Source organism: Lampris incognitus, chromosome 3 (genome assembly GCF_029633865.1).
Source record: "Lampris incognitus isolate fLamInc1 chromosome 3, fLamInc1.hap2, whole genome shotgun sequence".
In the NCBI taxonomy this organism is placed as follows: Eukaryota; Metazoa; Chordata; class Actinopteri; order Lampriformes; family Lampridae; genus Lampris; species Lampris incognitus.
Window position 1 is genome coordinate 15,202,100 of NC_079213.1, and position 25,364 is coordinate 15,227,463.

The 25,364-nt window shown below is 45.2% G+C and overlaps 2 protein-coding genes across 2 annotated transcripts in view; one reads left to right on the forward strand and one right to left on the reverse strand.

Moving 5' to 3' along the window:
* Nucleotides 1–2,960: 2,960 nt before the first annotated feature.
* On the reverse strand, nucleotides 2,961–23,682 carry LOC130109669 (uncharacterized). Its single transcript, XM_056276667.1, has 9 exons — nucleotides 23,673–23,682; nucleotides 18,153–18,225; nucleotides 17,173–17,213; nucleotides 8,656–8,792; nucleotides 8,411–8,467; nucleotides 8,142–8,300; nucleotides 6,897–7,056; nucleotides 5,031–5,269; nucleotides 2,961–3,744 (listed from the first exon to the last, which is right to left on the reverse strand). Exons 1-9 carry the CDS (start codon nucleotides 23,680–23,682, stop codon nucleotides 3,577–3,579), a joined length of 1,044 nt encoding a protein of 347 aa, XP_056132642.1. The 3' UTR covers nucleotides 2,961–3,576.
* Nucleotides 10,320–25,364, forward strand: part of asb15b (ankyrin repeat and SOCS box containing 15b) — a 38,138-nt gene continuing 23,093 nt past the window's right edge. Inside the window, exon 1 of the mRNA XM_056276668.1 lies at nucleotides 10,320–10,398. The gene's annotated coding sequence lies outside the window, so the exon portion shown is untranslated. The remainder of the gene's footprint in view (nucleotides 10,399–25,364) is intronic.

Consider the following 25,364-nt stretch of genomic DNA (forward strand, 5'->3'; position numbering starts at 1 on the left):
TCCCTATCAAGAACGTGCACATTTTCATCCTTGAAAGAGTGGCCACTGGCCTGTAGATGGGTGTAGACTGTGGAGTCCTGGCCTGACATGTCAGCTGTTGTCGCCATCTTACAATGCTGTGATTGGAACCATTCCCAAATCCTCTGTAAATAGTACACATGGCCATTGTAACTAGTTAATGGTCACGGCAATTTGTATATGAAACCGATCGTTGTTTTTGGTTGTTATGCCACTGTATTGTTTATAAGGGTGGGGATACCTGCAGTCAGTTTAGACTGAAGAGGTCACTTCGATGAGTGATGAAACGTTTGTCTCAAATGTCGTGCCCAGATGAACTGTTTCAACTTTTTGTAATTTTCTTACCTGGATTATTGAGCATGCATAAACACATTTACTGCGATATCTGCGTGTGCAGCTATCGGCACATAAAAGTTGGGATTGCTTAAAAAAAATCAGGAAAGAAATCTGACATTTTTCAGCTTATTTTCCCAAATTAAAGTCTACAATCAAGATTGGAATTTTGTCATTGTTCAATGCACTCAAAATATAAATGATAGGTAAACGTGCTGTATGTGTTAATGTTGAACACTGGTTAGCACTCCCATTCTGTTCTGTACGCTCATAACACCAACCCCTCAAGGCTTAGCTACTGTCTCATGAACTTTGGAGCTAAAATGCCCCTAAATGGATAAAGGTCTTGAACTCCGAGTTCATTGTAAGATGGGTGAGATTCCAGAGAAAAGAGGTCAAACTCAAATGGCCCCTAAATGGTGGAAAGTGCTGATTAGAGTCAGTATCACTCTTATGGCTTGCAGGCTTATCAAATGGGTGACCCTCCTCAGAAAGACACAACCTCTTTCCCTCTGCTCTCTCATCCCCTTTTTGAAAATTTCAAAACACATAGTAGGCAGATAAAAAAGTGTCACTATGATTTTTCAAATCACAATATGAAATCAAATCACAAAAAATGAATGAGGACTTGTTAATTCGAACATGAGGGGAAAAAGTCATTATGGTGCAAATTTGAACTCAACAAACAGCAAACTTGTTGAGTAAAATTTTGGGGGGGGTTGTCCCCCCTTTTCTCCCCTAATTGTATCCAGCCAATTACCCCACTTTTCCGAGCCGTCCCGGTTGCTGATCCACCCCCTCTGCCAATCCGGGGAGGGCCGCAAACTACCACGTGCATCCTCTGATACATGTGAAGTCATCTGCCACTTCTTTTCACCTGACAGTGAGGCGTTTCACCAGGGGGACGTAGTGCATGGGTCGGATCACGCTATCCCCCCCGACATACTCACATTCGGCTTCCCACCCACAGACACGGCCAATTGTGTCTATAGGGATGCCCGACCAAGCTGGAGGTAACCTGGGGATTTGAACCAGTGATCCTTGTGTTGGTAGGCAACGGAATAGACCGCTACGCTACCTGGTGTCGAGTAAATTCTTATATTTGCATTTTCGTATTGCATGAGCGGTATTAGAGATATGGCTGAGTTAATCATGGAGCTGCCATCTGGCAGGTTAGGGTCATTATGGTTTATTGTGTAGACACTGACCACCACTTTTAACATTTTGCTAAATTCAAAATCTATATCATTTATCATTTCACAGGAAATTGAAAACATGGGAGGTGAAGAGGAGCAAAAAGGTGAGACAAATAAGCACAGCAACAATTAAGTGTCAGTCCTTCAGGCTTGAATAATAATAACAACAATAATAGTACATGTTTCACGCAACTTCCCAAAAGGACCCCCCCCCCCGAGAACTGTCATGTTGTCAAGTGGTTTCATAATATAAATAAAACAGGGACAAAACAACTTCACTTGTGCATTTGGACCAATTACATTCCTGGCTTGAAAAGGCCTATTTAGTGTGCGAAAAACTAGACTGGAACAAAGATCCTTTCAGATGGTAAAGTAGTCTATCTTATTAGAAACAGCACATTTTTACATTACATTGTACAAATACACTAATTCACAAAATACATCAGTGAAATTTGTACAAAATGATCACTGAAAAGACAGTTAAACATAAGTAAACATGAGTTACACACTCTCTGAACTTTCCTTTTTTTGCAAAGTGATGACATTTCATTGATGACATGATCTATATTTTTTAATGATTAACACAATTTGGCTAACTTTCCAAACTTAATTTATTCATGTTGGAATTGGACCCTTGAAATGTTATTGACATACTTACTCATAGACGAGGCTGAATACCCCGCGGTCTGGAGAGATTTTTAAGCTGTTGATTCATAGAGATCTGTCGACATCAGTCCTGCTTGTAACTGTCATTTCCTCCAGCCTACGGCCAGTTCTTTTGTGGCGAGAACAAGCCCTCCTTATGCCCCTCACTGAGATCATCCATCCGTCCATCCATCGCTCTCTCTCACTGTTCTCACGTCTATATCTCTCTCTCTCGCCCGCTCGCTCTCTAAGTCACTGGCTGTCTCACCCCCTCTCTCTGACACATGCAAGAGCACTCACACTAGGGGAGTCATGTTCTCATGACTGTTTGTGATTGAACCAGTGAATAACACACAAAAAAAAGTCTTTATTCATCCTTTGCGACCAGCAAGAGCTATAGATCTCTTGGCAGTATCTTTGGAAAACAATGACGGGATTGAGAGAGGTTCCAGCGATGGCTATCTGCCATCTGGTCTCATCTTTGATGCAGAAAAGTGGGGCACTTGTGGAGTGGAAACGCTCAGTGTGCTGTCTGTGCTGGCAGGTTCACAGATCATAATAATGTCAACATCCAGCACAAGCCAAGCTACTGAAATGGAAATCGAATGCAATCCCTTCAATTGTCCCTTCACTTCTGACTCTACAAATTTCTCTGTTGTTTACATTTTTAAAGAGGGACTCAATTTTCATATCACACAGTGCATGTCTTCCTCTAGGGTGCCTTGACAAAGGTGGACATAGTCGATGTCACAGGGGTCGAAACGCGTTTCCTCTCAGTCACAGCAAACTCCATCTGACCACAGTAACACTGCCAACAAGTTGGACAGACTTGTGGATCTCAATTTCAGAATGAACCAAAGCCATCAGTTCAGTGACGCTGTGTTTTTAGTGGAAATTTCTGGTTCAAGTTATATTTTGCATTTCCCTCGATTTTATTTCCACACTGCGACGGCATAGAAAGACCCCAGTTCAGAGCAATTTGAATGACACAAGTTTGTGTCTCTGTTTGCTTTTCATCTCGCTGAAATTAGCTTGATAATAGCGGTTGGCAAGTCTATTTACTGTCCCAGCCTCATATGCAAGCCTCTTTTACTCTCTATTAAAAAAATTAAAAAAAAACAAACAATTTACTTGGGAAAATGGTGGATGCAGTATTTTGGAATCCGTCAGCCATTGTTGCCGGTTTGCAAAACAGGTTTTTTTGTTTGTCTGTTTTTCAAATTAGATGTAGTATTCTCCAGTTGTCACTTTGAAAGGTGAGGATGAGCCAGTGTCACATTGCAGCCCATTCTTCCAGCAGGCAGCTGCCGATATTGGAAAAGCCTTGAAAGTGAGTCCATCGTTGTCCAAATTTTTGCCATTTTCCTTTTCTGTCTGTCATACCTCACCATCGCTCCTGTTCAGGGACACCTTCTCCTGCCGGAAGACCATCAGCAGGGCGGGGGAGTGTCTGAAGCGGTATAGAAATGGATACAGTTGTCAATGTGTCGGAGAGCGTCGTTTGGCTGCTGTCAGTATCACATGCCGTAAAACACCACCTCCTTGACTTCACCTGGGAAAGACACATTTTGGGAAAAATATGATCATGCAAATTAAGGGTGCGTTCAAATTAATCATGCACAACTCGACACCATCACAACAATGCTCTTCTAATCTGCTTTGTGAAGATGCATCATCCTAACTTCAGCATTAACCATCTCTTACAGGTACAAAGACTGTCTCAAATTAAGAATGAATTTCATCATCTATGACAATAACGTCAGTATAAACTGATAAGCTTATATTGGACTTGTATTTCATGAACGTCTTTAGGATTTTCCTTCCTGGTGCGTACAGAAAGACTCTTTCTAATCTGAATCAGAATCTGTTTGTATTAGCCAAATTTGGAGTCATGCTCACATGACATATACGAGCATGTAACTCAACATTATAAAAGTGGTTTTCTAAAACAAACTTATAACTACAAAGAAATTAGTCGAATGTCTTCTGCACCATCATTAAATGGCAGATGAGGATAGTAAAAGTCTACATAAGTAAGAGGGATTATCTAATGAGTATACAAACAAAAAAATGGCAACAGCTGATCTCGACAGCATTCGTACACAAAGTTATTATGGGGGACACCATTATGGAGGAAAAAGATACTCTTATGCCTGTTTGTTAGATTTTTTTCTTATTGTGTGCTAATACTTATGAAAATGTTTGATTTTGTTCATTTGTTTTTATTGCTTATACATTTTCTTTAACATGTGCAATAAAATTGATTGATTGATTGATTGATTGATTGATTGATTGATTGATTGATTGATTGATTGATTGATTGATTGATTGATTGATTGAAGAAAAAAAGTGGAGAGTTTGGAATATATTTTCTGGTGCGTGAGAGGGATTTGGTGATAATCATGTCCATGCACCTCTTTGACCAGAAGTCAGTGGGAGACCTGGAGGATGGACAGCTTACAAGGTCCTTTAAAATACCCAGATGACACACTGCACTGTTTTTTTTTCCCCCATCAGATGGTCAACCTGGACCACACAAACTGACAAACTGACCACACGCACACTCACTCACTCACTCACACACACACACACACACACACACACACACACACACACACACACACACACACACACAACGTGTATGTGTGTGTGTATGTGTGTGTGTGTGTGTGTGTGTGTGTGTGTGTGTGTGTGTGAGAGTGAGTGAGTGTGTGTGTGGTCAGTTTGGGGACAATCCATGGAGTCAGGCCCTTTCGTCTTCTTATTACCAATTTCCTGAATGCCTTTCCACACCACACAGAGGGTGCTGTTGTCCTTGAGCTGGTTCATTTTTCAGACTTTCAGAGTATCTCCGTCAGCAGCATTGGTACCCTTCCTCAATATCCGTTTCTTTGGAGAGGTTGGCCTCTGTTGCCTGGCTAAGTTGAATGAGTCTGGCGGTAAACCAGGCCTTGCTGATGTCGTATCTAACTGGGGGCGCTGCTGGAATGCAGGCTTCTTCAGAAAACGGTTATATGGCATCACAGTGTCTGTGCACTCATCTGGGTGTCTGGTAGCATTCCTAAATACATTCCGATCTGCAGAGTCGAGACAGCACCGCATCTCCAATTGTCCATCTTGTCACAGTGGTGACGTCTGGTTTGGACAGATTTCAGTTTCTGTCCGTAAGCCACGATGAGGGCAGCCCATAGCCTGATCAGAAAGTCCCAGAGCCAAACAGGGAAAGATCGACAGACGTCCGTGATTTTGGTGTAGTGGTTTTAACGAATTGCCGCGGTCTCCCAAAACGACAAGCTGAGAGTCTCTGGTTCATCCACTCCACCTCTGCTCTCTCTTCCACCATGCTTTGCTGCACGTGGTGCAAACAGACTTGTGATTGGACAATGGCATGCCAACAATAATGAAAGAGGAATTCCCAGGGGGAGCAGACAGCACATAAGGGCTCATTCTCATATTGGCCTCATTAGCTTGACTCAGAGAGGTACAAATGCCTGAGGGTTATTTTTCCTTCCATTTATAGACATTCGGGACATCATGCATTCACCAATCTTAATCAAGTTTGACACTGAGTAGATCTTCAATTAAAAAGGATGTGATCATATGAGGAAAACAACACAGCTTCCCAGAAACGGTGCAGTTTGGATCTGAGCAAATACGATTAGATTCACTCTTTTGCTCATATCAATATTTGCCTTCGAGCTTTGAATAACTCCATAATGTGGCTCAGTATAGCTCAATGGGTGGAATTAAGAAGTGAACATGGTTTTTCAGATCCCTCGGGGGCCACACATATGCAATGTCATGCCAGGTATGGCACTGTAAGGTGTTTTAGATGAATTGTCAAATACAAATTGCAAAGTACTTAAAGTGTCTTTTGATCAAACCGTTTACTCACCAGCCACACGATGAGGACGGTACAAACTGTCATGGGTATAAAAATCAGAAATAAGGGACGCCTCTTTGACAAATGTTGTTCGCGAGACTCATCTTGACTTCCTGCAAGAGATAACTGTCATCAAACACGTGTGCAATCATCATTTATGTCATCTTTTTCTGAGCCCTGGCAGTCCAATCCACAGGGTGTATATATATATATATATATATATATATATATATATATATATATATATATATATATATATATATATATATATATATACATTGTCTTTTTTCTTTAGTGGGGCCATACAGAAGCCTCTGGTGAGATTTCCCCCCAGGCCCTTACAGGTACATGTGATTTCAGGGGCAAGGATTTATTACTATCTATTATTTCTAATGGGTTTGCTTGTTAACTGTGTGCTGTATTACTGTCACACTGCCGGTCGATAACCTGAAAGGAACAAGCAAAATTCCTAGTTTGTCTCTCTTTTCATTCATTAGAAGACATCAAGACTTCAATAAATTGCTACAAACTTGAGAAACACAAGTTTTGTAATACAATACACCACCCCATGTGTGTTGTTGAACGTTATCGTTCATGAACAACATATTAGTGGCAGCCTGTTGTATTCGGGTCAGTGCGGCACACATTTTACCTCAAGTAGACGGTTTAAGTTAAAAAGATTTATCCGTTGTGATCAGTGTTGGCGACAGATTTATGAATGTTGCTGTGATTTAATGCCTTAGTTTTACAATGCATTTGACTGTTTGCTTGCAATAATGGAAATGAAAACCTTAAAATTCAGATTTAATGTAATTGCTTACCTGGTGTTTGCAGTGGGGTGACGCATGGCGGAGGTTTGCATGGAAAGCCTCCTTCTCCCTGCGCCGCAGAATTTAAGACTTCTTTGATGTAGTCAAAGTACAGACCAGATAGAAAGCTGCCCTCCTGGTAGTGACACTGGAAGACTTGCATAGCAGTCTCCTGGAGGCAATAAACAACCCATAGGGATAGTTAGGCAATAAACAACCCAGAATCCTGCAAAATGGCATTTACATATAATAATAATAATAATAAATTAATCTTATATAGTGCTTTTCTAACACTCAAAGTCGCTTTACAATAAACGGGGTGAAACAAGACAACGGATAAACATAACACAGACATACAGGGTGGATGGGAAGGGAGGCTAATACAAGAGAAGCAGCAGCCACACACGATGCCAGCAGTACTTTCCCACTTAAACACACACAAAAGGGCAAGAAAAACAAAAAACAACAGCACCGTGGACGTTGATTTTCTGTAGGGGTTTACTCCCGTTGCCTATTCCTGACCCTAAGACCCCCAAACATGTCTTAGGGTCAAAATCTTAGGGTCAAAATGACCCTAGGACATGTTTGGCTCATGTCTGACCCTATAAAAACGAGTGGTGTCCACTGATTAAATGCAGTCTTTCTGCACTGTGAAGAGGGAAAACCCAGATAGTCACAAAGTCTGTGATGAACGACAGGTTGTTTCGCCGTACAAAATAGATTTGGGGTTTAAAATTAAATGAAGTTGCTTTAATTTCGAGTTTTAATGAAGGCGGGTCATAAATGACCCTTGAGACAAGGGCGGTATACAGAAATGTGTGGATAACACAAGGGTTAACCCACACCTACATCTCCAACAACAGGACATATGATAAGCACTTTTTATCAAAATCAATTGTCGAAAGCACAACCAATCTGAACTCATAACGAGATTGCAGATGTTCATTTGGTCACTGTATTTCATGGAGCAAGCATTCCTTGGACTTAACGTTTACAAAACTACCACAGTTCTGGCAAATTGTCATTAAGCTACTTGATGTCATTAAGCTATTTGGAAGAATCAGAATAAAAATAACTTAATTCCTTGATGCCAATAAATGCAGTTTTTTTTTGAGTTTGTCTGTTTGGGTTGCATTGCAGCAAAGACATATGAACAGCTACCGATATACGAAACATATTACACATACGAAATACACATACAAAAGCATACAAAAGTACATTCAGTCACTAGTTATGGCTATGTAGTCATCTTATTACCAGTTCTTCGTGGTCAAAAGTGAAACGTAAACTCTTCAGCATGGCAATAAAGACGATGATGTTCTCTTTGTTGGAAGATATGGCACCAAACATGTTGGCCAACCTCCGAAGGCTTTGCTCCAAAGGATAGATATTTAACACTACCCAGCACATGCCACTCTGAAATTGCAGACACAAACATTACAACAATTTAGGTTAGACGCGATCCATTCTTCAACGGCCGGATAGGTCTGAGAGTGAAAAAGAAAAAGTGACTGCGTTTTCCCTACCACTTCTTTGGGAATGTAGTGAACAGGGATCTCATAATCAATTGGGATATTCTGCTTCTGGGGTGGAAATAACAATAAAGGATTTCATGTCAGCAATGATTTCCACAATAAAAAGCTCCAAGCCAAATGGTCACATCTGGCAATTTAACAGCTTTTATCGCACGTGTATATCTTTATATTGCTACATGCATATAGTACATATATATTATATATGCGGTTTAATAATGACAAACAGATAGTCTCACCAATAATGACAGCTTGCTCACGTCATCTGTTATCGGTAGCCCGAACTTTCCACTGCAGATACCAAGACCAGTGAGCAGACTCAAGAAGAGACAAGTTGTTTTCAAGATCTGACAGCGAGAAAGCAAACGCAAGTTTACTGTAGCGTGGGCATAATGATACATTGCATGATAGATTTACCTTACTCTATTAAACTTAAAATAAATATCTAATGTAAAATAGCCAGCCTGAATCTGAAATGGAGCCGTGCTGACACCTGTGTCTTCTGGATACACTAAAAAAATATGTTTTCCAACTTGTTTAACTAAAAACAGCAAAACTCTGGATATAATATGCCTGGCTTTTTTCCATTCAGACACCTGCTGGCTTGGTAGATTTCCTGTAAAGCTGCATGCTTCTGCCATTGCCTGCAGACAATTTACAAAAGGGCATTTAGGAGTTAAGTGCCTTGCCCAAGGGCACTCCAAAGGCCTAGTGGTTATGTAACAGGAGCATGAAGCCAATTTTCCCATAGAGAATTGGAAAAAATAGTCAGTTTAAGATGTACATAACAGTTATAACAGTTATTGGAGACAGCAGCGCGATGGACAAGGAAAACTTTCTGCAAGTGTGGAAAAAAAATTTGTATGGATATCACTAAGATCATTGGGCTGCTTTAAACGGGCTCCATAAATCAAGCAATATTTTCAGTATGGTTTACTGCTTAATCTTATTTTCGTTAATCTAATTTCTTATATGAGATTCTTGTGTTTTAGAAGATGCGGGGAATCCCAACAGAGCCCTGAATACAAACAGCACAACAAACCTACAAATAAACATCAGATTTGATTTAGAATAGGCTGCAGACAACAATAACTTTGTTTTATTTGAATCACTCAGTGCCTGTAAGAAGATTTATTTACTCAATAAAAAAAGAAGTTTGCATGCTGAGAAAGAGGGGCTCCACATAAAAATTTTAAACCCCCTCCCCCCAAATATCAGACACATCTGGCTTTCTCTGACACAGACAACAAAATAAAGCTGCTGTTGACTGAAAACCTCAAATATATACCAAGCACATTTAAGCCCACTTACATTTAAGAAACATACATGGCAAAGCAATTACAGTTCATAACCTTTTCAGTCCAGCCTTTCCCGGCTAGCACAATACGCTGTGAATTAATGAAAAGTTATTACTTACTTTGTTCCTCATATGGAACAAGAATTCAACGTTGCTCAAATCCTGTGCATGAAATTCAGTGTTTTCAGTTCAGAGAGAGAGAGAGAGAGAGAGAGAGAGAGAGAGAGAGAGAGAGAGAGAGAGAGAGAGAGAGAGAGAGAGAGAGAGAGAGAGAGGCAGACAGGGGTTAGTGTGTGTGCCCATAACTTGAGGACGGGGCAGCAGACTGTGTCACTGAGAAGCGGCGAGGTCTTAAGCACGGCGGAGAGGCCGCCTACAGGCTGAGTGCCTGCGTCACACTCTGACGTTGTCACTGAGACTTTCGGTACCAGACTTTTCCATAAACTCCTACACATCAATCTACTCATCCAGAGAACTTGGATTTTTGTTCACGTGAATGCAGTGACACATCGTTTAAAGCAACGGCTGGCTGGGATATAAATCTATGCTCAACTTCTTTTCCAAGAAAAATCCCCCACTGCTGCTTAGAGCTGAAAACCCATGCACAATCATCCACTTGCACAACAATGTGAAAAAGAAGAATTGATGGTGATGATGATGGATGATACATTATTCAAATAACAATGTGGGTGAGTTTCTGTACACTTAGTCATATGATGATGTCCATATGTTTGTATCATGTGAGTGTGCACACATGTACATGTGTGTGATAAGGGTACATAAAGCTTTCGTTATATAGCCCTTTTTATAACACACGGTTACAAAGTGTTTCACACACACACACACACACACACGAAAAATATAAGTAAATAAAATCCAATAAATTACAATACAAAACATGGCACAATGACAAACAGACAAACTAAAAATGGACCAAACTAAAAAAGACAGGGATGGGGATCTATAAAAGGCTTGCCAATTATACTGATGAGTTTTCAGAAGCCACTTAAAAGTAAAAAAATTCAGCTGATATAATAGATTGGGAAAGATTATTACAGAGGCTTGCAGCTAAAACAGCAAAGGTTTTGCAGTTGGAGCGGGGGATGGAAAAAAGACCAAGATTTGAGGATCGGAGTGGTAAAGAAGCACAATAAGGAATGAGAAGATCAGAAATATAGCCCTTAACATATCAAGTATTGGTATATGTGTGGCTTTCTTTTTATTTTACTCTCTTCCCCTGATCACCTGTTGCATTTTTGGTGTTTTGTTTGTCTGATTGTTTGTCTGTTTTTTACTGTCAGTCAGCATTAGATAACACGTTCTGATTCTCTTCAAGCCATTTCTCTGCAACGGCACCATAGCATTCGGAGACAGAGTGACTTGCTCCATTGGAGCTGAAGTGAAAACATGACAGGGGAAGAGTCAGCCGGTTTTAAGCAGGTCAAATCTAAAAATATATCCCAGACTGCTCTGGGTCCCCGCAATACAAAAACACAAGAGTTGCAGCCTGGAGCTCTCAAGGGCATAAGGAGTGATCAATAGGTGAGACAGACAAGACAACCTTATGTTATGGCTAACGTGTGATACATATATTGAGAATTTTATTCTACAGGTTACTAAAATACAATGCTGCAAAACAAGCGTTTTAAGTTGGATGATGTTAGGGTATGCCAACTACAGTCAGATCAGCAAGTAAGAACAGCAAAGAACTGGTACTGTTATGTTGATGGTATACGTGACTGCACCAGAGCATGACTTCGTTTCAGACATTTCAAATGCAAAACTGCAAAATGTTATCACAGGCATGCAGGCATGACATATATCACTAACACGTGGGGAAAAAAATCACGAGATGTTGAACGGTTGAGATCCAACATTGCTAACGTGTGACTGCATCAGTGTAACTTAATAAATATGGATATTCATGCTAACATACTCAAGCGATAAATTACGGCACCACACAAAAAAAAAACACATTTTGCATGCCTGAACAACTGATGGACACAGTTTACAAACAGAAATGGAACTGAATCAAGCATGTTATGACTTGGGTTACTATTACATGTGACTTAAGTTTCAAGCATGACTGTTGCGGATCGTGTCAAGCTGGATCTATAGAGGCGCAGTGATTTAAATAAGTGTTGCGAGGAATAGCCACAATAAGATTATGCTCTCGTTTTGAATTTCGGGGCATCAGTTTCAGATCTGAAGTTGTAAATTCTCAATTACAGGGGTTTCTGTCCTTGCTTCAGAGAAACACACATATGGCTATCAATAATAGAAACATTAATTAATGGCTAAATGTTTACCAACAATAGAATAAATAAGTAAATGAATATAAAAGGATGAATAAATGAAATCAAATAGGTGAATAAAACAGCCATTTCAAATGACAAACAGAGCTTATCACTCTGTTTGGCGATGGTGTCAGAGGGTATGTGATTTTTCAGAAATACCAGAGAAGGCGGGACACTAGAAAAAAGATTAAAATCTTTCTAAGGCTTAAAATGGAGATTTTCGATTGTTATTCGACATCAACTATTATCAACGGCGGCAGAAGTGACTCGAGCCTACTTGTGATGAAGCGTCGCTGTAGAGATGACTTGGTCTGGCTGGAGGCCACTTGTAGACAATGCAGGCTTATTCCCAACGTCTGTGCAAGAATGAACCCACAGGCGAGCTGAGGTGGCCCAGCAACGATGTCCGGCTGTGGCAATTCTCAACTGATGTCCTACTACGGGTTGTATGTAGCGTACCCAGGGCAAAACTGCCCCGAGTTATTCTCGGTAAAAGTCAGATGCTGGAAGTCGATGAAGTCTTTGTAGTTCCTGGGCAAAGACTGCCTGGAGGTTCTTGGCAACAATCAAACATTGATAGGCAGGCCTGGATTAACACAGTGTGGTGCCCCAGGGTGACCACACTTGGAGTGCCCTCCTCCTCCCACTTTACATGCAAATAGTAAAATTTACTATGGGTATAAAGACCATAAATTTACATGAACTATGCATAAAGTACAGGCTCAACACACATACTACAGAAAAATGTAAGACCCAACCAAAAAGACCTTACATTGTGGCGGACACTAGGGGCTATGCCTCTCACCCAGCACGACTGCGAGCTGGGGGCGTGGTTTACGTTCCCGGGCTCGCCGGTGCAGGTTTGTTCCTGCTGCAGTTGGCTTTTGGAGTTGAGGAATAAACATCAAACTCGCCATGGTCTCCTGTGTTTTTCCTCATTCCTGCCACATTGGTGACCCCGAATTGAACATGTTTGGAGCAGAAGAGGAGTGTGAATCCACTTCGGCCACGCCGCCCCAACTCTCACAGCCGGCCGTTCTCGCCGCGGCTGTGAAACTCCCAGATTTCTGGCAGAGCGACCCGGCCTCGTGGTTCCAGCATGTCGAGGCGCTGTTCCACCTGCTCGGAATCTCCGCGGACGACTCCAGATATTATCTGGTCGTCGCTGCGCTGGACCAGCAGTCCACACGCCGGGCCATGCAGCTGTTGCGCGCCCCTCCGCAACACGATAAATACGTCGCCCTCAAACATCTTCTGCTCCGGAGGTACAGCCTATCTACCGCAGAGAGGGCAGATAGAATCCTTTCCCTATCCGGTTTGGGCGACGGGACGGCTGTGGATCTCATGGACAATATGCTGTCGCTGCTCAGCTTAGACGAAGGTGGGTTCCTTTTCCCGCACGTTTTCCTGCGCCAGCTCCCGTCTCCTGTGCGCGCGGCTTTGGCTAACTCCCCGTGTCTGGCCGCTGGTGACTGCCGAGGTTTGGCTGAGGAGGCCGATCGGGTCCTGCTGGCTGCCAGACGGTTCTCTGTGCAGTGTGGCATCGGAGCCTCTGCAGCCGACGTCGGAGGACGCGGACCCGGCAGTGGTGGCTGAAGTGACTGCCCGGAGACGGCGCGGGAGAGGCCTCTGTTTCTTCCACCAGCGGTTCGGCGGCAAGGCGAGGCGCTGCGTCCCTCCGTGCACGTTTGAGGCGGCGGGAAACTCCAGGGCCAGCGCTCAGTAGCAGCTGTGGGCGCTGGCAATCGTAGTGAGCTGCTCTTCATTAAGGACACGATGTCAGGGAGACGGTTTCTGGTGGACTCAGGCTCGCAAAAGAGCTTACTCCCTCCTGCTGAGACAGACAGGTCGGCCGAAGGCGGCGGCCCACAGTTAAGTGCAGCTAACGGTTCGTCCATTGCGACGTTTGGCGCAAGGTTGGTGACTGTTTGCTTCCACGGGCGCCATTTTGAGTGGGACTTTGTAGTGGCCGCCATTACTGTTCCTATTATCGGCGCGGATTTTCTGTGTGCTAATGGTCTGCTGGCTGATGTTGCAAACCGCCGTTTAATTGATGCTGTGTCTTTCGCCACTGTTCCGTGCGAGACAGGGGGAGCCGGGCCGTTAACACACGCTAACTTTTTAGCATTAGGGGATGTTTTTCAGCGTTTGCTGGCGGATTTTCCATCGGTGACTACGCCTGCCTTTTCCACCGCGGTTACTAAACACGGGGTACAACATTTCATTCCCACTCTGGGACCGCCAGTTTTTGCGCGCGAGCGCGGCGCCTCGACGCGGTAAAATTGGCTACAGCTAAGGAGGAGTTCGCCATCATGGAGCGTCTGGGTATAGCGAGGCGTTCCAACAGCCGGTGGGCCTCGCCGCTTCACATGGTGCCCAAGGCGGATGGGTCGTGGCGGCCTTGCGGCGATTTTCGCCGCCTGAACAACGTCACCGCCAATGACCGCTATCCCATCCCACACATACAGGACTTATCCATACGCCCGGCAGGTACCACTATTTTCTCTAAGGTGGACCTGGTGCGCGGCTATCATCAGGTTCCCGTGCGCGCAGAGGACGTACCCAAGACCTCAGTGATCACCCCGTTTGGGCTTTTTGAGTTCATGCGCATGCCATTTGGCTTGAAGGGGGCAGCGCAAACCTTTCAGAGGCTGATGGACTCGGTGTTGCGTGACCTTGCTTTCGTGTTCGTTTATCTCGACGACATATTAGTGGCCAGTCCGTCAGCTGAAGAGCACCTGGCGCACCTGAAACAGGTTTTCCGTCGTCTGGACGAACACGGCAAGGCGCGGTCCCGTTGCCTTCTAAGGTGCAAGCGGTGGCGGAATTTCCCCGCCCAGTCTCTGTTAAGGCATTGCAGGAATTCTTGGGAATGGTGAATTTCTATAACCGTTTCCTCCCTCGCGCTGCCCAGCTCCTTCAGCCACTTTACGAAGCCCTGCGGCTTAAGAAGGCTAACGACCCTGTCGACTGGACTTCCGAACAGGTCCAGGCCTTTGACGGAGCTAAGTGCGCCCTGGCTAACGCTGCCCTCCTCGCCCATCCCACACCCACGGCGTCCATAGCTTTAACAACCGATGCGTCTGACATAGCCGTGGAGGCTGTGGTTGAACAGCGTGTGGCGAATGCATGGCAGCCACTCGCATTTTTTAGCCGCAAACTGCGAGATAGCGAGCGCAAGTACAGCGTTTTTGACCGGGAGTTGCTGGCACTGCACCTTGCAACCCGGCATTTCCGCTTCCTGCTGGAGGGTCGCCCATTCACGGCTTATGTGGATCATAAGCCGCTGACTTTTGCCATGTCCAAGGTGACTGAGCCGTGGTCTGCTCGTCAACAGCGCCACCTAGCGGCGATCTCCGAGTTCACAACGGACATTCGGCATGTGGCCGGGAAGTCCAACCCTGTTGCTGATTGTCTGTCGCGTGTGCTTGTGTGTCCTGTGCACCTCGGTGTGGATTTCTCCGATATGGCTGCTGACCAGCCCAGCGACCCGGACATCCTTGTCCTTAGGTCAACGCGTACCGGTCTCAAGCTAGAGGACGCTGTGATGCAAGAAGGCAGTCCTGCCATCCTCTGCGATGTCCCCACCGGCCGTCCCCGCCCCGTTGTTCCAGTGGCCTGGCGCCGTCGAGTTTTCGATTCGATTCACTCCCTCTTGCACCCTGGAGTTCGGGCGTCGGTGAAATTGGTCGGTTCCAAGTTCGTCTGGCCTGGCCTCCGCAAGGACGTCAAGGGGTGGGCAGCTGCATGTGTAGCGTGCCAGCGCGCTAAGGTCCACCAGCACACTAAATCGCCCCTTGAACCGTTTCCGATCCCGGCCAGACGTTTCGACCACGTGCATGTGGACCTGGTGGGCCCTCTACCTTCTTCACAGGGTTTTACGCACCTGCTCACAATGGTAGATCGGACCACCAGGTGGCCAGAGGCTGTCCCTCTATCCTCCACAACATCCTCGGATGTTGCACGCACTTTTCTTTCCTCCTGGGTCGCCCGTTTCGGCACCCAGTCAGATATCACCTCAGACAGGGGCCCCCAGTTCGTGTCAGAGCTCCGGTCGGCACTTGCGCGATCCTTGGGTGTGCAGGTACACAGCACTACCGCGTATCACCCTCAGGCTAACGGGTTGTGTGAACGTTTTCACCGGTCGCTCAAGGTAGCGCTGCGCTCTCGGATGGTAACTGGGTGGATCGTTCCTTGGGTTATGCTCGGGTTGCGTTCGGCTCCTAAGGAGGACCTCGACGCGTCACCCGCTGAGCTGGTGCTCGGTCAGCCGCTCCGCGTCCCTGGGGAATTTTTGCCCGGGAGTTCCGCTCCTCGACCCCGTCCGGCCGTTTATCCTTTTTTATCCGACAGCACTCGGGTTCCAGGCCCCGTTCACCACTGTTTTCCGCGGTCGTTCGTGCCTGCGGAGCTCATGTCGGCTCGTTTTGTTTTTGTACGGCATGATGCTCACCGCTCGCCCCTCCAACCCCCATACGATGGCCCATTTCGGGTTCTTGAGACGGGTCCTAAGGGTTTTGTGCTAGATATGGGTGGGCGTAGTGAGCGTGTCACGCTTGATAGGCTTAAACCGGCGCACAGGGTGGCAGGCGAAGTTGTGTTTCCGGCCCAGGTTCCCCGTCGGGGTCGTCCTCCTTCCAGGACCCCGGCAGTGTCTTCACGGGTTCAGCGTTCTGCTTCTCAGCCGGCTTTGGACTGTGTTTCACCTACTGTTTCGGCTGAGGGACGGCGCAGCCGTTATGGCAGGCTGCTTAAGCCTCCAGTGAGACACTAATTTTCTTTCCAGGAGTCCCTTCTGGGTGCTGGGGGGGGGGGGCTGTGTGGCGGACACTAGGGGCTATGCCTCTCACCCAGCAGGACTGTGAGCTGGGTGAGCCATACTAGCCTTTGCACTGATGCTCAAATCTGAATTCAACTCACATACTAATGCAACACCAGAATCAGAATTGCGTTTATTGGCCAAGTAGGTTTGTACATACATGGAATTTGACTCCGGTTTTGTGGCTCTCTGTGTATTTAACATAGAATAACAACACGACAACACAACAATCTTCAGATACATCCACAAGGATTGACTTATACAAGTGAAAGAAGAGGTGATAAAGTGCAATGGTGCAGAGAATATATCAGAGATGTTAAACAGATGTTAGCAGGTTGCTTACATGCGTGCCTAAGGTAGATGGGGTACAGTGCTCTGTAGCGCCTGCCGGAGGGGAGGAATTGGAACAGGTTGTGACCAGGGTGTGATGGGTCTGCAGTGATGTTGCCTACCCGTTTCCTGAGTCTGGAGGTGTATAAGTCCTGAATGGAGGGCAGGTTGGCACCAATGATTTTACACGTCATGCTATATCATTATTTCCATCATAAATGGCCTATATGAGGCTTACATGCAAAACCACTACAGAGCATGTCTAAAAAAAAATCATCACACCCATATACCAAATAAGGCAAGCCCAGTAACAACTGTCTCAAGCAGCCATTTCAACAATTGAATGATAATAGAGTGCCAGGTGAGATGATGTGAAGGTATAGGGAATAGCACATTGAGACAATGTATTGTAGTGTGTAGGCTATTAGAAATTATGATTGTTTTGTTGTTGTTTTCAGAAACAGAAATTAAAGGAATAAAAACAGAATAATCAGAGTGCGAATTATACAAGGGGGAGGGGGTCAACTTTTTCTCCAGGGCATAAAAAATCCCAGTACAGCACAGACACATGTTTCAGTGAACCGAAGTCTTACAATCCTTACAGTACCTTGCTTGTTCAAGGTAATGTGTGCAATCTGTAGATGATGATAAATCAAATCCATTACAATACGTCATGGGGCACATACCACACAACTTTTGTAGGCAGGCCTCACCAACAAAGTATTCTAGAGCAAAACTGCCAGCAAGTCAGATCCACACACACACAGACATACACAACAGTAGACCATCATTTCCGCTCACAGACCCACATGATGGTGTACCAGAATTTTTCTTTACTATCAGTAGCCAACACTTTATTAAAAGTCCTAGCATATTAGTTGAGAACAGTGGGGTATGATTGTTGTGCATCCCGTCAGTTTCTGAAAGTACTATTTGTCTAAATATCTGGTATGATGGCATACATCTTTAAGTGCAGTCTCCTTTGTAACTCACCTCTCTGCTACTAGGTCCTGCCTGCTCGCCGTCCTCTTGACCTCCTCCTGGCTGTCATTCTGACCTGCCTCTGCTTCCGTAATACAACAGCACATAAATGTAAAACTCACCATCACCCATACTATCCTCCTCAGTATTAAGCCTGCATGACAACCACAGAAAATACAGGCTACATTATCATCTTTAAGTCCTAATTCTTGCAAGTTTCAACTTACTTTTTTTTAAGCACAAAAAAGTGCTGATATCGCCTCTCCTCTTGCTCATGTTGACTCTGTGAATGAAATATAATCTGAGTGAAAATAAAGTAGTGATAAATTTGAACTAATACAATTAGTAAGCCTTCAGCACACATGGATTTTAATATTGTTCAATTACCCAAACCAGGTACACCTCCTGCATTCCTGAGTGAAAACAAAGGGGTGCCTATATTATAAAAGCTAATATCAAAAAGGTAAAAGACTAACTAAACCCACACTGGACCCCACACTGAACATATTTAAAAGCAGGTTAAAAGCCTTACTTTTTAAAACAGTCGACAGCTAAGTTCTTAGTGTGTGTGTTTTATATATTTTGCCATTTTTATATATTCTGCTCTTATTGTTACTTTTAATTAATCAGAGTTTATGGCACTTTTATTTTACTAACTCAGTTTTAAACCTGTCTGTACTTTTATAAAATTTGTCTGTACTTTTTTGTGAGGGGGGAGGTTTTATTGTGTGAAAGTCTGACTGATTGATAAACCACCTCAGCCACACAAAAGACTATAAAAGGAAATAACAAAATGTATATTGATGTCAAAACATGTCTCTACAACAATGGATCCTCCACTGACTCACTGCTCATGACTGAGCACCAGTGTTAGCCAACATTAGATAATATATGCTATTTTATATTGGTAATGAAATGCCAAGCCATAGACACAGCTAGCTAGCTATTTAGCCAACATGGGAAATATCAGCTAGCTAACAAAAATTAGGTAAAGCAACGTCAGTTAGCTAAACTGTAATTTAAGGCAAACGCAAGAAATTGGCTAACGTTAGCTTTCATCCGTAGACAGTCTAATTCAGAAATTCTGAAGGTAAGAAAAAGTGTACTGCATTAGCTAGATGGCTAGCTACTTACATTAACCTAGGACGTCTTCACTGGCTTGTGCGACGCACGCGAGTCACACTAGACAGCTGTTAAACTAACGTCAAGGTTAAGAAATGGTATGGTCCACTTTAGGGGTGTCTGAAATCGTATTATAAGATTCTTCCAAGCACGAATATGGGAAATATACTGTAATATTCGCGATTACTGATGTAACCGGTTATTTTCTTTCCCGGTGCGGGATTCGATACGAGCTGTACTGCAACCACAAGGCGACATCACTAACCGCTCGGCTAAACGGTCAGACCCGTTAGCTAGGGGCTAACGTGTCTTATTAGTAGTTTACATTGATAAGAAAGCTATATAAATGTTTCAACACCCATGACCCGTTGTTTTTACCACTTGTTTTTTTTGGGGGGGGGGGTCAAGTCTTAATTAGGGGGTCAGACCTACCCCCCCCCCGTAATTCGAACTGAAAGAAGAGTGATTTCATTTTCATTTCAAAAGCCACAAACGAAAAGGCATTTTTTTGTTTTTCTGATCAGAAATGGCAGATACAACATTTATAAAGGACTTGATTTTCCGTCAAGCCTTTGTAAAACAGTAAAGTATTGATTCCACACAGGAAAGTGGATTGGTAAAATGGTCGTATCAGCAAGTGTCACTAATGTAACGTGCATGGATAAGTGGACACGCTGGCTGGGTGGCGGGTCTGACCCTTTAGTCGAGCGGTTAGCGATGTCTTCTGCGGTGCGGGCGGTACGGGTTCGCTTCCCGGCCGCGGCAGTTCCTGTGGTTGCGTTATCCCCCGAATTCGCTACATTGATGTCAGAAGTGGGATGGCGACCGTAAGGCCATCGGAAGCGTATGCGCCCTGAGATGTGAAGGCGCTGATACGCTTAAGCGCGGGGACGCGCTTCCCGAAGGAGGGGGGTAATGTAACGTGCATGGATAAGTGGACACGCTGGCTGGGTGGCGGGTCTGACCCTTTAGTCGAGCGGTTAGCGATGTCTTCTGCGGTGCGGGCGATACAGGTTCGCTTCCCGGCCGCGGCAGTTCCTGTGGTTGCGTTATCCCCCGAATTCGCTACATCCATGCACGTTACACTATTATTATCTCTAACTAAAACGGAAGGAATCTCCTCCGTCTCTGTCCCGTGGCGACCGGACGAACTGCTATTAATACTGCTATTGCTGCCGACATTGTGGTCGGAGGGAGGATTACACCCAAACGGGTACTGTACTAGTTAGGGAGATAAACAGCGTCTTTTTCTCCTCACCGCCCTCCACGCCCCTGTGATGCTGGAAGAGCACAGAAAATATTTAGTCGACTGGCTAACGTTGTCGCCCGCGGTGCGGGATATCCGAGTTCGCGTCCCGACGGTGCGGCCGGGCTACCCCCCGAATTCGCTACAGTATTTTAGCGTATTGCCCAACACACCAACAGAACGTGTGAACAAGAGAACAGTAATTGTTCTATCACATTAAATACCCATACAAAATGACATTATCAGCTAAACTATCTCGCAAGATGAGTTTCTATACTATCAGAAAATGAAAAGAAGTGAGCTAACAACTCATTGTGCCAGTTGAGGCCGTATTATTTTATTTTTGTCTCTATATTAATTTCTGATTTTTCCCTTTTTCTCCCAATTTAGTGGCCAATCACTCCATATTCTAGTTCAAACACCCACCCCCGTAATGTATGCGTGCGCCAACTTCATCTCTCCGGCCGGCAGTCTCCAAGGAGACGCCTCTCCCCCTCCGTGACAAGTCGAATCCAGGCCGAACCACTGCTTTTTCCAACACACACACACACACACACACACACACACACACACACACACACACACACACACACACACACACACACACACACACACACACACACACACACACACACACACACACACACAAGCCGACTCCGCCCCCCACCCGATGACAGCGTTGTCAATTATTGCAATTATCGACTGCATCGACACAAAGCCGATGCTTAGACCGCTACACCACCGTATTACAGTTTTTCGTGATTGCTTACACACATTTAGCGAATCATGGGTCAACTTAATCTAATGCTCACACCTTCTTTGCACAGCAAGAGTCTTCTCTGGCGAATGGACTAACTATTTCTCATTGCTTTCACACAATTTTCTTTGAGTTTTAACACGCTTTTCAAAACAGCTAACACACTTCTCAGAGAGAGACACGAAGCCTAATTGAATAACTATGTCAACACATTGCAGACACTTAGTAGCAGCCTACTGAAACTGCTCTCTCAACTCTAAATATCGTCAGCACCTGTGTGAACTCTCTGTGCACAATTCATCAGTTAGTTCTCAACCTATGAAAGAGGTCAATAGTGCAGCGAACTCAAGGGGGGCAGTCCGGGAACCGCCACAGCCGGGACGCGAACCCGTATCTCCCGCACCGCGGGCAACAACGTTAATCAGTCGACTAAAAGGTCTGAATCGTTAGCCAAGGGCTAACGTGTCTACTAATCCGTGCATGTTACACTAACTCCCTCTTTCGGGAAGTGCGTCCCCGTGCTTCAGCACATCCAGTCCCTCACGCCTCTGGGCGCATGCGCTTCCGATGACCTCAAGGTCTCACCATCCCACTTCTGACACCAATGCAGCGAATTCAGGGGGGCAGTCCGGGAACCGCCACAGCCAGGACGCGAACCCGTATCTCCTGCACCGCGGGCGGCAACGTTAACCAGTCGACTAAAGAGTCCGACCCATACACGTTACACTATATTGAAGTTGATACCAAGCATGGATCGAGGAAGTCGCCACCAGAAACCTCAGGGAGGACGAGGTCGTGGTAGAGGTAAAGGAGCCCCTGTCAGGGGATGTGGCGTTTGTGTAAGATGCTCTAATGAAATCAGGGCGTCAGTCATTGATCACGTAGTCCATCATGCCATCATGGGCTCTCCTTGAGAGAGGCTGGCCAAAGGGTTCAGCCAAACCTGAGCCGTCATACTGTGGCATCAATCTTTCGTACGTTCCGCAATGAAAATAGGTAAGTCACTTTGCCGGCCTTTACAGTCAGTTTACTGTGTTTCACTGTATTTGCACTCTTGGCAACAACCATTTCTATACTTTTGTAAAGTGTGTTACCACAATACAATGCAGTACAGTGGTTTCACTGAAGCCATTTACAATAGAGTAACTGACTTTCCAAATATACAATTTCAAAAACTTTCTGACTGTACATTCCTTAAGTAACAGTGCTCAGTACAAACCCCAAATTGTAGTACGGTCGTCAGTGGTAAAACAGTCAGTACTGCGAGGGTGCTGCACAAAAGTTGAAGTGATGGTTGCAGAGGTTGATATTGATAGCTGTAGTTTCAGTTTTGTTATCCATTGTTAAATAAGTGAGAAAACATACATTTTCAGCTGAGCACAAATTGTAGGTTTTGATGGAAATGTTTGGTTTTGATGCGTGTGTGACAAGTTTTGAGAAGGCGGTGTCATTCTGCAAACATGATATGCTGTTTTGGTCATTTTGTCATCTCTTAAGGGCTGAGTGTGAGCTGTTTCGAAAAAGTAAACGGTGAATGGAAAAATGTTCCAAAGGAATCGAGAAAAACTAATGAGGTGAGAAGGTAAACTGGTTTTTACTCCAATGTGTAGCACAACACCACAATGCCCGATCCACACAAAATAACTCACGTGATAAACATAACATGACCATGTACCGCTGGTTGGTACTGGCGATGATCATCAAATGATAAGGGCAATAAAATAAAATGAAAGAAAATAATAAAATTAAATAACAGTTAACAGCATAACAACGTTAGACCCGAGAGACCTAACCACCTATGGTCACTAAATGGCAGTATAGTTACATGGTAGAAATGCAGTTAAAAATGTACAGTTTTTCTTGATTCCTTCCTTTGGCACATTTTTCCATTCACCGTTTACTTTTTGAAACAGTTCACACTCAGCCCTTAAGAGAAGACAAAATGACCAAAACAGCATATAATGTTTGCAGAATGACACCGCCTTCTCAAAACTTGTCACACACCCATCAAAACCTACAATTTATGCTCAATTGAAAATGTATGTTTTCTCATTTATTTAACAATGGATAACAAAACTGAAACTACAGCTGTCAGTATCAACCTCTGCAACCATCACTTCGGCTTTTGTGCAGCTCCCTCGCAGTACTGACTGTTTTACCACTGACAACCGTACTACAATTTGGGGTTTGTACTGAGCACTCTTACTTAGGGAATATCCTCTCAGAAAGTATTTGAAACTGAAAATTTGAAAGTCAGTTACTCCATTGTAAATGGCTTCAATGAAACTACAGTACTGCATTATATTGTGGCAACACACTTTACAAATGTATAGAAATGGTTGTTGCCAAGAGTGCAAATACAGTGATACACAGTAAACCGACTGTAATGGCCGGCAAAGTGACTTACCTATTTTCATTGCGGAACGTACGAACAATTGATGCCACAGTATGACGGCTCAGGTTTGGCTGAACCCTTTGGCCAGCCTCTCTCATGGAGAGGCCATGATGGACTACGTGATCAATGACTGACGCCCTAATTTCATTAGAGCATCTTACACAAACACCACGTCCTCTGACGGGGGCACCTCTACCTCTACCACGACCTCATCCTCCCTGAGGTTGTTGGTGGAGGCCTCCTCGATCCATGCTTGGTATCAACTTCAATCTGTTTGTTGTGGTTACACCGCCCCGAGCTGCCTCCCCGGCACGTTCAAGCCACTCCCCCAGCTCGGACGTGCCGGAAACATCCGAGCGCTCGGCTCGCGCTCTGAGGAGACGAGCGCTGCACTGCACCAGGTGTTTGCCACCATCCATCAGGCACACCTGTGGCAGTCAGGCAGCCTTCTACAAGAAGCCTCCCAGAACGTCTCTCAGTGCTTCGACGTACTGAACCCTGCGGTAAAGTTCTGATAAGCCCTCCAGCGTTCCTTGCTTTCTGTTTATTCCCCAGTGTCTTATCTTCGTGTCTCTGTTTCCTCCCAAGACTTTCCCTCCGCGATTTCCACGGCTCCCCGCGTCTCCCTCGTCCCCAGCGACCTTCACGTTTCTCCCCGGACCTCTCCTGCGATCTCCCCCCTTGTCCCTCTATCTGGACCCCTTGTTATGTATGCACACATCGACAGTGCTGCATTTGATTTGGTGCTGTTCTATTGTGCTGGGATCGATTGGTGATGCCTGCGGGCTCTGGGTTGTTTGATCGGGTCTGCCTTTGATGCTGTGTCAGTCTAAATAAAGAATGCCACGGAGAGGTTGTGTCGAGCGACAGCGCTGTGTCCTGACGTGATTTCTAAATACAATATTGGCGACGAGGATGGCTGATATCTCTCTCCCACCACCTGCCCCCTTCCTGGCATTACCTGGCGAGCCTCCGGTACCATGGACTCGCTGGCTACATAGTTTTGAAAATTACATCATCGCCTCAGGGCTCGACGACGTGAGCCAGGCTAGGAAGACGGCTCTGTTGCTACACTGCTTGGGAGCAGAGGGTCATCGTGTGCTCGGGTCTCTGGGGAACGTCACAAGCTTTGCCGAAGCTGTGGGACTTATGAGCACCCATTTCGCTGCTCCACAGAGTGCCCTCCTTCGGCGATTTATATTCCGTCAGCGACACCAACTGCCTGGTGAGTCTGTGCGGCAGTACGTAGCTAATTTGCGAGGGCTAGCTAGCTCATGCAAGTTTGGCGCGCTTCAGGACGAGATGGTTCGCGACCAGCTAATCGAACACACCAACAACGCAAAGGTGCGTGAGACTCTCCTGCTGGAAAAAGACGATCTGCTGCTGTCCAGAGCAATTACCATCGCACTACAGGTTGAGGGAGCAGCTGAGTGTGCTGCTATGCTAAATACACAGCAAGTGGCCACCTCCAGTCAAGCTGCCAACGACTCCTCCCTCTACTCACGGCTGCCCCTCGGGACGCAACCCAACCAGAGCGAGGCGGGCGCCGACTCCACTGGGGACGTCTTGCAACTGCAACGACGGTGTTCTCGGCCCCGCCCTCAACAGTCCTGTGGTAACTGTGGGTCTCGGTCTCATGTTTCAAGGGCTCAGAACTGCCCTGCCCGTGGCCAGACATGCCGTAGCTGCGGTAAGCACAATCAC